The 14706-nt window shown below is 37.9% G+C and overlaps 1 protein-coding gene across 1 annotated transcript in view; it reads right to left on the bottom strand.

Annotated features, from left to right (window-relative positions):
* The window catches only part of LOC122792794 (pikachurin-like), a 698859-nt gene that overhangs the window by 526613 nt on the left and 157540 nt on the right, over positions 1-14706 (bottom strand). The window contains exon 3 of the mRNA XM_044060363.1: positions 10400-10483. Within this exon, the coding sequence (XP_043916298.1) occupies positions 10400-10483 (84 nt within the window). The remainder of the gene's footprint in view (positions 1-10399; positions 10484-14706) is intronic.

Raw genomic sequence — 14706 nt, 5'->3', positions numbered from 1 at the left:
AGGATTGGAACCATTTCAGCGTGGAATTGCTGAGTGATAGTTTTAATGTATGGAGGAGTTGAATGTGGTTCACCATATCAAAGGCCTTGGAGAGGTCTAAGAAAAGAGCAGATGATAGTTTATTATTGTTTCTGAAGTTATTGATGGTATTAGAAAAGGATAGTAGGGCTGATGTGGTACTGTGATTTGGCCTGAAGCCATGTTGGGAGTTAGCTAGAATTTTATTTTTGGTGAGGTGTTCCATCAGTTGTTTGTGGACACACTTTTCCATAATTTTGGCCAGGGGTGAGAGTATAGCTATAGGTCTGTAGTTGGTTAGCTCTAGTGAGCTACCACCTTTATGGAGAGGAATAATGTGGGACATTTTCCATATGGAGGGATGAAGGCTTCTGACAAGGTACGGTTTATGATTATGGAGACGGATAGGAAATGGCCTCAGCTGCTTTTTGCAGAAACTCAGCTGGGAGAAGGTCAGCTGCTAGCTTAGTGGGTTTTGGTTTTTAAGAAGAGATGTTATAAAGGATATGGGTACTGGATCGAAGGTAAATAGATGATCTGATGTAGTTGTAGTATTCTGCTGGCATGGGTAGTGGAGTGGGCTGGTTGTTTGTTTGAATTGTGTGGCCAGGGATTGTATAGTTTCTGTGAAGAAACTATTGAATGTGTTAGCAATGTTTACAGGGCACTGTTGTTTGCAAGTTGTTGGAGTGGGGGTGGTTGCCTGGCCTGGGTGCAGGAGCTTGTTTAAGCCTGCCCAGAATTTTTGTGGATTATTAAGGTGTTTGTGTTGGAGGTGGAGGAAGAAGTTTTTTTTATCATTTAAGATCATTCTTTTAGTTTCATTTCTAAGTTGCCGAAATGTTTGGTGGGAGTGTGGGTCTTTAGAGGTACGCCATGTGACCCACATCTTGTTTCTAGATAGGATTTTGGATTTTGTTTCCTTAGAGAGCCATGGTGCGGTTTTGGTTTTAGTTCTAATGGACCGTATTGGAGCATGGGAATCTAGAATCTTGAGGAAGGTGGTGTTGAAGTAGATAACTGCCTCTTCAAGAGGAAGAGACTTGAGTATTGTCCAGTTGTGGGCTTTAAGGTCAGTTTGAAAAATGGAGGCGTTGAATTTATTATTGTTCCTGATTTTTTTTATGGTTGTAAGAAGGGGGGTGATTTTCTTGAATTTGATAACATAGGTGAGTAAGTGATCACTCATGTCCTCTGGGTGAGTACCTGCTGAGTACTGGTCAGGATCTTTATTAGTAAGGATCCAGTCCAGGATGCTGTCTTTGTTTTGGGGTTTACCTAATCTGGTAGGAGTGGATACGAGCTGAGAAAAGCCATGTAGATTTATGCTGCTAGATGGGGAGCTAGATGAGAAGGATAAATAAATATTTATTTATTTATTTCAGTTTGATGACCGGGGAGGTCCACTGGGCTCAGGAGCCCATTTTCAGTGGAGGCCCGGGGAGAAAAGCTCCACATTACATAATAATATCAAAGATAAAACAAAAGAAAAAACAAAAGATAAAATTAAATTCGGTTCAAAGATACAGATACATGTAGATGCAACAGTCAGCCTAAGTGATAAGAATACTGGTAGATTGTGAATCAGAGACATTAAGCGGTATAGTATTTACATAAACATATGAGTTGTATATTGACATATTGACATATGAGTCATATATTGACATATGAGTCATATATTGACTTGGTTGGTTACAAGGTTACACAGAGTCTGAGTCATTGTTATGGCAGAGTAGTAGAACAAGCATAAATGTTGGGGAGGGGAATAAAAGGAGAGCAAACTATTTACAATACATACATATATACACATGACAACAGTAGACAGAAAGTAAATCCAGGAACAAAGCTGATGGTAGTAGGAATTAGTATAGAAATACAGTTAGTGTGTGTGGAGAAAAGTCTAGGTGGGAAAAGTGCAGTTGCACTTCCACCTAGAGAACAAGTAGGAATGGAGTAGAGTTTTGAAGTTGTCAGAATTTTCTGTCATTCGTAAAGAAGGAGAGAGATTTCCACTTTTTGGCTAAGGAAAAAGATAGGAGGTACTGCCCGGCAGGTCGCTTTGGTTTATGGACAGTGAGTAGGTTTAGGTGAGCAGATCTAAGTGGCCTGTTAGGGGTGTATGGTTGTAGGATGTTGGATAGTGCAGGACATTTAGAGGGGTTAAATAATAGCCTGTGGGCAGTGGTAAGTTGGTGGTAGTCTAGAAGGTTGGGAAGTTCTAGCCAGTTTAGTGAGCGGAGTGCAGAGCAATGGTGGGAGAAGTGTTTGGCTTTGATGGCGAATTTTGAAATTTTATTATAACAACTTTCCATTTTTGAGGAGATGGAGGCAGATAAGTTGGTTAATAGAGGGGCACCATATAATAGTGATGGAAGAAGATAGGTAGTGGCGAGGGTTTGAGTAGAAGAAGGAGAGAGATAGTGGATGTTTCTATATAACAGGCCTAATTTTTGATGTGTTTTCTTGATGTTGAGATGAATATGTGTGTCAAATTTTAGATTTTCATCTATGGTGACCCCAAGGCGTTTGGCATATGGAACAATTTCTATGGTTGAGTTATTGTGGCTTCTAATTTGGAAGGACTGTTTGTCAAGAGAGAAGGATTTTGAGGGGGAGAAGAGTAGTATTTTGGATTTGTTTGCATTTAGAGCTAGGTGGTTTTGGAGCATCCAGTTCTCAGTGGTGGAGAGGGCAGTTTGGGTGTGTGCTAGAAGTTCAGGGAGGTTGGTGGCACAGCAGATTAAAGTGGAGTCATCGGCGTATTGTATGATTTTGGTGTTTGGGATGGCAGAGTGGAAGTTGTTGATAAAGATGTTGAAAAGCAAGGGATCAAGAATGGAACCTTGGGGAACTCCAGTGGGGGTAGAAAGGAAGCTAGAGGTACCTTTCCTCCATTTTACAGCTTGAGATCTATTGGAAAGGTAACTTGAGAACCAGGATAGTGTATTGTGTGAGAGGTTGAGGTTAGCTAGGTGGCTAAGGAGATGAGAATGGGAGACAGTGTCGAAAGCCTTAAAGAGATCTAGTAGGACTGTTGAAACTATATTACCAGTGTCACGGGCACGATTGACTATATCAAGGAATGAAAGTAGAGCAGTTATAGTGCTATGGCTAGGACAGAAACCATGTTGGGTGTGAGAGAGGAGGTGGTTTTCAGTAAGGAAAAGCATTAGCTGAATATGAACGCATTTTTCTAGTATTTTAGAAATTGGGGAGAGGATGGCTATGGGGCAAAAGTTTGAGGTATTATTATTTATACCTCCTTTATGGAGAGGGTGTATAAAGGCAGCATGCCACAGCTTGGGGACATATGATTCCTGTATGGATCTGTTGATTAGGATGCTAATGAGGAGGGCGATTCCATCTGCGACAATTTGTAAGAATTTAGATGGAATGTTATCTGGGGCATTAGAGCAAGTATAATATCTAGAGACATATCTGGCACAGATGTTGTGCATATATTTGCAGCTGGGTTTGCATACCATGTTAAAAGCCAGTAGTGGATTTGTCGGACAGTAACCCTAATCCAAAAGCATAACGCATTGTTTGGCAACTGCTGCATGCATTTCTTGCCTCATTTTCAGATTATCATGACATGGGCTAATAGTCTATAGTTATAACTGTATGTCATTCTCATTACATTTACTGTATTGATGCCTTTTATATCACATCTTGTTATACATGTTTGGACATCATTTTGATTTTTCATTTGTTAACTGGAGTAGACCACAGATCCACTAAGGCATTGTCTGGTTAGGCTGAGGGAATCAAACCTTGGACACCAGGAAACAGCTTGTTAACAGCCCATAGCCTTAATTATCCATGATAACTACCAAACCAAATACTGCTGAAGTGTGTGTGTGTGTGTGTGTGTGTGTGTGTGTGTGTGTGTGTGTGTGTGTGTGTGTGTGTGTGTGTGTGTGCATATGTGTTTGTGTCTGCACATGTGCAAGGGATCACAGAACAGCTGCCCAATTATGTACAAGTCATTTTCATCTTTTATTCTTAGATGCATTGTCAAATGTCTTTGACGCTGGCAATATGGGTTATACTCTTTAAACAGACTTTACTACACTGTTCCAGTTTCACAGTGATAGTGAGTTAATTTCACATTTATCATGTACAGTGCAATCATGTAGTGTGTGCAGATGAATACACATTTAGCTTTGCATGTGTTTTTTTTTAATCAGGCACACTATGCCACTGACATCTGAGTATGACACGTACAACAAGGAGTAAAGTGGTTCCTTAAATATTGTTTGAGATGGGTCATTGTCATATTAGGTTTCTGTTCTACCCACTTAGTGAAATTCTGCTGCAGTTCTTTCAAACCTATTGATTCAAATTCTGCTGAAAATGTAAATAATAATAATTATACTCATTTAACTGGGAAGGTCCATGGAACACAGTCATTGTCAGGGGTAACATGGTAGCAATGTCTCTTTAAGTGACTTGCTCAAGGTCACACAGTAGGAAAATGCGGACTGATGGAATCAAACTCTGTACTACAAAAAACAGAGCCAGGTCCAGCACTAGGCAACCAAGGCAGTCACCTCATTTTCACTGGCTGGGAGAGAACTACACTGGCTGGGAGGGGGGCCGCTGGCTGGGAGATTTACTTTTTAATAAAAAAAAAAAACAAAAAACTTTTTTTAAAGGCACAGGTGTGTGTAACTTGTTTTTCATCTGTGTGACCTGCTGTTTACATCTTTGTCTTCTGTGGGTGGAATTTGAATGCTAATAAACATTTGAAATGCGGACCACGAATGGACAAGTAAGAGGTAGGTGTGTGTGTGCGTGTGTGTGTGTGTGTGTGTGTGTGTGTGTGTGTGTGTGTCTGTGTGTGTGTGTGTGTGTGTGTGTGTGTGTGTGTGTGTTAGAGGGAGGTAGATAGGTGTGTGTGTGTGTGTGTTAGAGGGAGGTAGGTAGGTGTGTGAAAGTGTGTGTGTGTGTGTGTGTGTGTGTGTGTGTGTGTGTGTGTGTGTGTGTGTGTGTGCAAAGACGTAGGCAGGTAGCATACCTCTCAGCTGTCCAGATGTTTGCCCCATATTTTAGTCTGTTCCTCATAAAAAAGACTGAAGTTACTAAATAATGACAGACACTTGAGTTTCAGACTTTATACCATTTAGAAAAATACGTACTATCACAATTCCTGTTATTCTAGCAATTTTCTAAGATCATGACAGCAATATTTACAATCTGTCCCTATTTATCTTAGGCTTTGTCCAGATTTCTTATAGGTTCATAGGTGTGTACTAAACTAATGGCCCTAGAGCCTTTACAAGCCTAGACCATAGGATTACCCTGGCATCATGCCACCCAACCTTAGTTTCCAGTGCCTCTGTCAAGTAGAGCCACTGGAGTGATCCCTGGGGTGAATTTTCTATTTCATAAATGGAAGGCAACAGTCAAAGATATACACAGACGCTGGAAGATAAACACTTTATATAAAAAATTACAGAAACACAGCAAAGCTTTCAGGTATAAACCCTTCTTCAGTGCATTCATTTCAACAGTTAAAAACATAATGATTATATAGTGTGGGTCAACATCACATGACCTGCAGCCAAGTAGTCACATGTCGTATACATAATACAACATAATACATTTCATTTCAATTTGGTTTGCTGTAAGAACTTAAGAACAGGTTTCAATGTTATAACATCATTTATTCCTGGCGGTCTATCTGCCTGTAGTCTGGTTATCCACTCATATTCCTTCAACTCCAATTTATTGTTTATATCACCTCCTCTTAATGTTGTTTCAACTATGTGTATAACACGAAACGAAAATCTATGTTCAGCCCCATGTTCCTCTATGTGCTTGTATAGAGAGTTAGTTTTTACAGCTCTGTTAATTTCTGACTTGTGTTCAATTATTCTATTTTTTAATTTTCTTATAGTTTTACCTATATAGAATGATGGACACTCAGAACAGGTAGCCATATATACCACTGAGGTGGTATTGCAAGTAGCCTTAACATTGAAATTATACACTCTCTTTGTAATCGGATGCTTGAACAGATAGCTATTTCTATTGTGGATATCAGGGCAACATGTACAATTATAACATTTAAAAGTTCCTGGCTTAGTGTTGTTACATGCACTTAATGTGTAAAAATCCTTATAGCACAATTGCTGCTTTAATGTTCTCATATTTCTGAAGGAAAAATATGGTTTAACATCCAATACTTTCCTTACATCCATACATGCCATCAATATAAGCCAATTCTTTTGTATAACTCGTTGTATTAGATATGTGTTGGAGTTAAAGGAAGTAACAAATCTAACCTTCCTATCAGGCTGCCTTGCTTCACCCATTATAGTACCTTCAGTGTATATAGGTTTAAGGGTAGTGGTCCTTTGGGCTATAGTTTTATTCTTGAATTCCAGGATTAATCTGCTATCATAGCCACTAGAAAGCAGTTCCTGTGTTATGGATTCAAGCTATCAAGTTATGGACAAAGATAAGTATATACATTCTATGGAAACCTTATTAACCGATGATAAAGCCTTTAAAGTTATTAACCATAGTGATGTTAAAAAATGTGTTAGTGCAATTAATATGGCTATCTATGAATTACAGTTGCAAGAAGACATAGATATAGATCTGTTTAATTTTTTTACAGTACCATGTCCTCTTATACCCAGCCTATATGGGGTTCCTAAAATACACAAGTCCATCAGGGATCCACCTATGAGACCTATAGTCTCAGGTGGAGGTTGGATCACGGAACCCCTATCTATTTATTTGCAACAACAATTATATCCTTTCATGAAAAATTGTTGCACAGTGTTGAAGGATACTATTGATTTTTTAATGAAGCTAAGACAATGGCAACAGTCTTCAAAAACTGATGGGATTTTATATGATAATGTTTTACTAGTAACGTTGGATATTACCTCACTTTTTACAGCAATACCCAATGATTTTGGTATCAATTGTATAAGAGAATTTCTAACAGAACAAACCCCTTACACACCACGCAAGGTAGAAACTATCTGTACATTACTTGATTTAGTTTTAACCAATAATATATTTTTATTTAACCAACAATTGTATCTGCAAACATCGGGTGTAGCTATGGGTACTTCCACAGCGAATACCTATGCTAACTTGGTATTATATGTCTGGGAGCAGAGATTCATACTGAACAAAGATAACATTTTTGCCAAACATATAGCATTTTACCAGAGATTTGTAGATGATTGTTTTTTACTCTGGAAGGGGACTGAGTCTCAGTTGTACTCTTTTTTATATTTGAATGAAAGTACGAATTTCTTAACTTTTAAGATGGAATTTTCTAGGGACAAGATAGTGTTCTTAGATTTAATGTTACATAAAACTGTTGATTCCTTTGAAACAAGCATATATCAGAAAGAGGTACACTCAGGACGATATTTAAATTCTGGTAGTATGCATGCTCCCCATGTATTTAAGAGTATAATAGGATCACAGTTGGGTAGAGTAAGTAGACTAAATACGGATGAGGTCATGTTTAACACACAGCTTGAATCCATAACACAGGAACTGCTTTCTAGTGGCTATGATAGCAGATTAATCCTGGAATTCAAGAATAAAACTATAGCCCAAAGGACCACTACCCTTAAACCTATATACACTGAAGGTACTATAATGGGTGAAGCAAGGCAGCCTGATAGGAAGGTTAGATTTGTTACTTCCTTTAACTCCAACACATATCTAATACAACGAGTTATACAAAAGAATTGGCTTATATTGATGGCATGTATGGATGTAAGGAAAGTATTGGATGTTAAACCATATTTTTCCTTCAGAAATATGAGAACATTAAAGCAGCAATTGTGCTATAAGGATTTTTACACATTAAGTGCATGTAACAACACTAAGCCAGGAACATTTAAATGTTATAATTGTACATGTTGCCCTGATATCCACGATAGAAATAGCTATCTGTTCAAGCATCCGATTACAAAGAGAGTGTATAATTTCAATGTTAAGGCTACTTGCAATACCACCTCGGTGGTATATATGGCTACCTGTTCTGAGTGTCCATCATTCTATATAGGTAAAACTATAAGAAAATTAAAAAATAGAATAATTGAACACAAGTCAGAAATTAACAGAGCTGTAAAAACTAACTCTCTATACAAGCACATAGAGGAACATGGGGCTGAACATAGATTTTCGTTTCGTGTTATACACATAGTTGAAACAACATTAAGAGGAGGTGATATAAACAATAAATTGGAGTTGAAGGAATATGAGTGGATAACCAGACTACAGGCAGATAGACCGCCAGGAATAAATGATGTTATAACATTGAAACCTGTTCTTAAGTTCTTACAGCAAACCAAATTGAAATGAAATGTATTATGTTTTATTATGTATACGTCATGTGACTACTTGGCTGCAGGTCATGTGATGTTGACCCACACTATATAATCATTATGTTTTTAACTGTTGAAATGAATGCACTGAAGAAGGGTTTATACCTGAAAGCTTTGCTGTGTTTCTGTAATTTTTTATATAAAGTGTTTATCTTCCAGCGTCTGTGTGAATTTTCTATTTCCCATCCACTCATCAAGATTTCTCTTGAAGAGGGCCAGTGAGGTGCTTCACTTGACATGTATGGGAAGTCTATTCCATAGCATGGGCACTCTTTGGGTTATGAACCTGTCCCTCCAGCTTGTTCTGTTGACTGTGGTAAGGAATTTGAGGTCTCTGGAGGGTGTAGTGTGGAGGGATTGGGATTTCTTTAGATGTAGCATTTCTAACAGAGCTGGGTCAGACATGACCCAAATGACATTTGCACTAAAAGGTTGATGTGTCTGTGTGTGACAGTGAAATGACCTAGTTAAGCATAGCACATGGTTAGTAATATTCTTACTGTATCTTAGTTACAGAAAACAAGAGTTTGAATTCTGTACCTCAACTACCAAGTTGCATTTTTCAGGAAACTGAGTTTCAGGTGCATTTTTCAAGGAATTGTGAGCTTGAAGGGAAGATAAGTTTACTGCTGCTCATGCTAAGTCTGTTTAGAATGTGCAATTGTTTTGTTTAGCAAATGGTATCAATACTGCTGCAAGGTGTTTAAAAGCAGTGTTAGTAGACAACAGGTAGCATATTTGCTTTTGATGCAGAATGCTGTGGGTTCTACTCCCAGAGCATGTAGATTGCTTGCTGATACTTGTATTTTAAGGGGGGTTGGGTGCTGCATTCCTGAGTATATCCTCCTTTGGATGAGATGCCTAGTAACTATAAAATGCCATCCATTCCCTATTGGAATATGACCAGCTTACCATTTTTTAATGTAATATAGGCAATGTATTCTTTAAGGGTAGCAGGCACTGAACTTGTAGATGAAACATTGAAGTATAAAGGTGTGTGCTAGCAGCAACCCCTTCATTAGTTACAGATCCCTTTAGTATGGAATTATTCAGATGACGTTTACTTCTGCAGAGATTGTGTATATTGACTGATATTTGTGGATTGTAATGACAGAAGTTTGAGTGGCCTTTTATGATTGAAATGTTCTGAACTGGGCAGTTTTGACATTATTGGTTCATATGTTTCTTTGGTTGCTTACTGGAAAAATGTTCAAAACTATAAATTTAAAACATGCTCAAATAAGTGGTGCTGTGTTATACAAGGGATATAATTTAATGCAACCAGGAAGGTGAATCCAAGAACTATTGCATTTTTACATGGTCCTAAAAATGTGTGCAAGGGACTTGATTTGAAAACAGCCCAAAGGTGAACTTTATCCAGCACTGACCAGATGTTTTTTTTTTTTGAATGAGGGTTTTAATGTTGTTTCAGTGAATGTGAGTTTCAAGGGCAGAGAAGTTTAATGCTTAGTCTGTTTTCACTGTAAGAGTATATTGCTGTGTTCAGCAAATGTTTATCAGTGTTTGTGCTATAAAATTTGAAATAAATGTGTTAAATAAATAAATATCTGTAATCATTGTAGAAGTAAATGTCCCATTACTTGGCTATTTCTCCCCAGTTTCCATAAACATTGTTCAAAACTGTCAGTGTGCATACTGTTTTCTGCTTTACTTATTTATTTATTTTTTAAATAATAAATAAATAACATAAATAAATAAGTAAAGCAGAAAACAGTATGCGCACTGACAATTTTGAACAATGTTTATGGTAACTGGGGAGAAATAGCCAAGTAATGGGACATTAGAATGGCTGCAATGGGAGGTGGAGCCTGATCCATTACCCTACCTAGGACCTCCATTTGACCTTGATCCAGCTTTGATAGGAACTATAGCTTATAACCTTGAACTCTGCTCCAACTGCCAGATAAATGCAGTCATATGATTATATTTTTATTTGTTCATGAAATGCTTTTAAAAATTCTCTAAGTAGCAAACACAAAGTTCATACAAACCAAGTTGGTGACATCATAATGGAGTGGTATATCGTGTGACAAGTACTGCATCGGCTTGTTCGTTGTCTCCTCAGAGAAGAACACCTAAAATAAGACATAAAAACAAGTCAATGCTAGTATGCATAATGGTAAGTGCTGCAGACAGCTCAAATACATCCAGTTCTGAAAAGGCAGAAGCACAGAAACAGAAGTGAACTGCACATAGTCATTGCCTGGTCTCGTCAGAGTACCATGAAAACATCTTACAAAGATAACAATGTGTCAGCCAGTCGAAGGCTATACTCACTGCATCCACTATAGGTAGATACTTATTGGTATTCATAAGGCTATTTCATGACCAGAGTTAAAGAAATATTTTTTCAGTGGCTGGGGTCTAAACTTGAAAATTTCATACAAGTCCCTTGCAGCAGGATAATCAATGCCACCTAAGGAAATGAACCTTAACTTAATGTTTCATGATTCTCTTTTATTCAGATACATTTTTATGTCTGTCTTCCAGAAGACTCAGCTTTGTTTATAGAGTAAAGATAAGTAGTGCATAGCAAACTAAACATGCATTGTGCTTTCCAGAAGAAGAGTGTCAAAAATACAAATGGCAAAATATTACAGTTCCGACTCAATGTGTCTAAATGCATTTAGATTTTGTTTACCTTAACCTTCCAGGAATTAGAAAGTATACACTTTCAAGACTTTGCCTAAGGCATCATAGATAATACAAAGAGAACATGCCTTAGACAAAAGAAAAGTTGTTTTAATGATTCCAGAAGCAAATTTTGTAACTGTAAATGCAGTGCAGTTTTCCACTTAGTACAATCTATAACTTAAGGTTTTCTTCATTCCCTTTTTCCCCACACATAGTGTCCACCGCACACACACAGACCAAACTCAAAGGCCTCCTAAGCCTATAAATGATAATGCCTATCTTAGCAGTCTCTAACGCACTCACCAAAAGCAACACCAAGCACCACACGTACTCCTATACCAACCTCAGCCCCAACAGCAAAGCCCATAAGGCAAGTCAATGCATTTCTCAGGGTTCTTGTCATAGGGGTCTCCACTGTAAAGCACACAGATACATCACTCAACAGAGTGAACAAGAAAAAAGATAATGGTTAGTTGCTTATCTGGTGCCAGGATCTTCCACGTTATGCATGCAACTCAAATCACTACACCATAGGTACCAGTATGATTCTATTATAGTCTATGTGAGATGTACTTCCCCAGACTATATAAAAAGACAATGTTGATCTCTCTGAATATGTATGCAGGTATGTGCCTTACACTGAGCAGCATTCTACCTTTACAAAGGATAATGCCACAGTATGAACAAATGATGATTGACTTCAATAACTGGCATAGTTTTTGGAGTCTTTCCAGGGGCATTCAATATTTGTTAGCATGGGAGTACATGGTTATCAGACCATGATGCTTTGCAAAGGACCTGCACCTGTTTCTCTTAGGCTTCTGAATATTGGATGAAACTTTTCCACCCCCTTAGAACCTTTTTTAGGCTATGCCAAATTGACAAACTACCAACATAACAAGTAAAACCCAAAGAAACCTAAAGGTGTTACTGCTCAATGCTAGAAGCCTAAACAAGAAACTCCACATCCTACACGCTCTCCTCAGTCTGGAGAATATAGACATCTGTGCCATTACCAAGACATGGTTTAAATCCACAGAAGGTACTCCAGCAGTGCAAGGCTTCAGTGCATTCCACACATTTAGACCATCATCTATACAGACAGGGACAAAAGGTGGACGAGTCTCAATCTGTATTAATAACAAGCATAACTCTAGGTTGGTAAAACAGAACAATGCCCAAGTATTTAATTAATTATTAATTAATTCATTTATGTATGTATGTATTTATTTATCATTTGTTGACCGGGTTAGTCCGACTGAGCTTCTGCCCTTTTTCAGTGGAGGCCAGGGGACAAAAGCTCCACAGTTCGAATTATAAAAATATATAATTCATAGGCCAAATTATACAAGTGAAGAAAAATGCACAGTATAGAATAAGAAAAGATTCTCAGCTGTATGGTTACAAATAATGCAAGTATAAAATTCAAAGGAGAAATTGTACAAGTAAAAAAATTCACATTACAGAATGAAAAGATCACAGTACTGGTTATGCAAATGAAGAATTAATACTGTGGAATTAACAGGGGTTAGGTAAAAATAAAGTAAATACATTAAAAGGTATATACAAAAAAGGTTAAATAGATGACAAATTGTAGTGCAAGAAAGACATTAGCAATAAAGGGATGACAAGTTAGAATTGAGTGATGAGGATTAGATCAGTGCAAAGTGACAAAGACTACAGAAGAACTGTTACTGGTGGTGTAGTATGAGAGATACAGACGTTGGTAGTAGTGTGAAGAGGAATAAACGAGAGAGGTAGAAGAGAGAAAAGGGAAATGAGTATCCGATTAATGAGTGTAGTAGTTAAGAGGGGTATAGAGTGCAGTGATGGATAATTGTTGTAATATATGGTGAAGTTAGATAGCATTATTGGGGAAAGGAAGTAGTAATGAGGGAGAGGAGGAATATTAGGTGGGATGGTAGCAGTGACATCTCCAGGCGCTGTGCAGGTAATTTCTGAGAGGTGTCTTGAATTTGTCTGCATGGGTGATATTTCTGAGGGCCAAGAGAAGCTTATTCCATGAAAGAGCAGGAAGATAGGAATATAGGCTTTGTCCTAGTCATTTTTTAGGTTTATGAATCTGTAGGAGGCATTGGTCTGAGATTCAGAGGGAGCATAGTGGGTTGTAGAAGGAGACTAGAGAGGATAAGCTGGGGCAGGAGGAGGGCTTGTTTAGGATAGTGTGGATGGTGAGGAGTTCAGTAAATAAGAGTTGGTTGGGAAATTCCAAGTGCAAATCACCACAGACAAAGTCCTATACTATATCCTAGCAAGCTGTAGGTCACCCTCTATGTCCTTAGAATCCCAAAGCTTGTATGAAGTCCTACTGAAGACACTCACCATTAAACCAAGTACCTATTTACTGGAGACTTTAACTACTCCTCTATAGACTGGGAAGCATACACTGTCTTGTACTCATGGGCACAATAGTTTCTGGACTTTATTAACACAAATATCATGGAGACTCCCTCTACTCTCACAAAATCTCCAAACTTTGGAACACTCTTCCTCAGCTTGTAACAAAAAATCCTAACTATCATGAGTTCAAACAACTTCTAAATGACTACCTAGTCAGTCATTGGCATTGTTCCTTCCATTCTCCAGGCTAATTCTTCCTATAACCTTTAATTCCTCTCCTTCTAACTCTAGCCCTTTCCTGTAGCTACTATTCCTTCCCATCTATGCCAGTCCTATGACTACTATCCTTCCCATTTTTACCTCACAGTCATGCTAATATCCTACATCTTTTCTGCAGCACCTTGGGCATGGTTTCATATACAATATTGCTGTTCCTATATTACAACTGCTTTGTCAAAGTCTTTGCCCACTGTATTTTGTATCTCCTAATGCTTCACTGACTGTTGCCTAAACTGAAATTGTTTTGCATGTAAATAATTTTGTTCAATTTGTTAGAAATGTTTAATTTTCTTTTGTATTTCAACTAATGGAGCTTTTCTCCCTGGGCCGCTACTGAAAATGGGCTCCTGGTCCAGTCGGACATTATTCAGTAAACAAATGTAATAAATAAATAAATAAATAAATAAATAAATAAATAAACCCTTGACCAGATAAGTGCACACATCCACCAAAGATTGAAACATATTGGTCCTGGCACTCACCAATATGGGAGAGTGCTGCATTTCTGAGTGTCATGTCCTCACTGGTGAGGTCAGACCACAAAGCTGTCTCCTTTGAAATAAAAGTCAACTTGGTAAACCCAGCAAACCCTGTAATAATTAGGAACTATTCCAAAGTAAACTAGATCCTAGTAAGTGATAGTTTATCAAAATTTGATGACTCAAAGAAGTTGAGATCATAAAAACCTATGCGGAATTGTTCACGGAGACCCTGTAGAACCATGTAAATGGCTGTATAGAGGCTGCTGTACTTACCAGAAGTAAGCTCAAAACAAAAATTAAAAACAAACTACAATGATGGAATTACTAACCTTATTAGGGTATATAATAAAAGGAAAAAAAGTCATGGCTGAAATCAGGAAAAGCAATTCCCATATTAATAGGAGCTCTCTAATTAAGCTAAACAGGAAACTTGGAGAACTAATCAAGTCCAAGAAGGCCAATGATGAGGTCAAGCTAGCCTCACAGATTAAAGACAACTACAAAGTCTTATAGATCTGTGTCCAAAACCTCAAAGGCAGCAC

Source organism: Protopterus annectens, chromosome 2.part0, assembly GCF_019279795.1.
Source record: "Protopterus annectens isolate FY-2018-M chromosome 2.part0, PAN1.0, whole genome shotgun sequence".
Classification (NCBI taxonomy): Eukaryota; Metazoa; Chordata; order Ceratodontiformes; family Protopteridae; genus Protopterus; species Protopterus annectens.
Note: the sequence above shows the minus strand (reverse complement) of the source record. Positions and strands in the feature narration are given on the sequence as shown.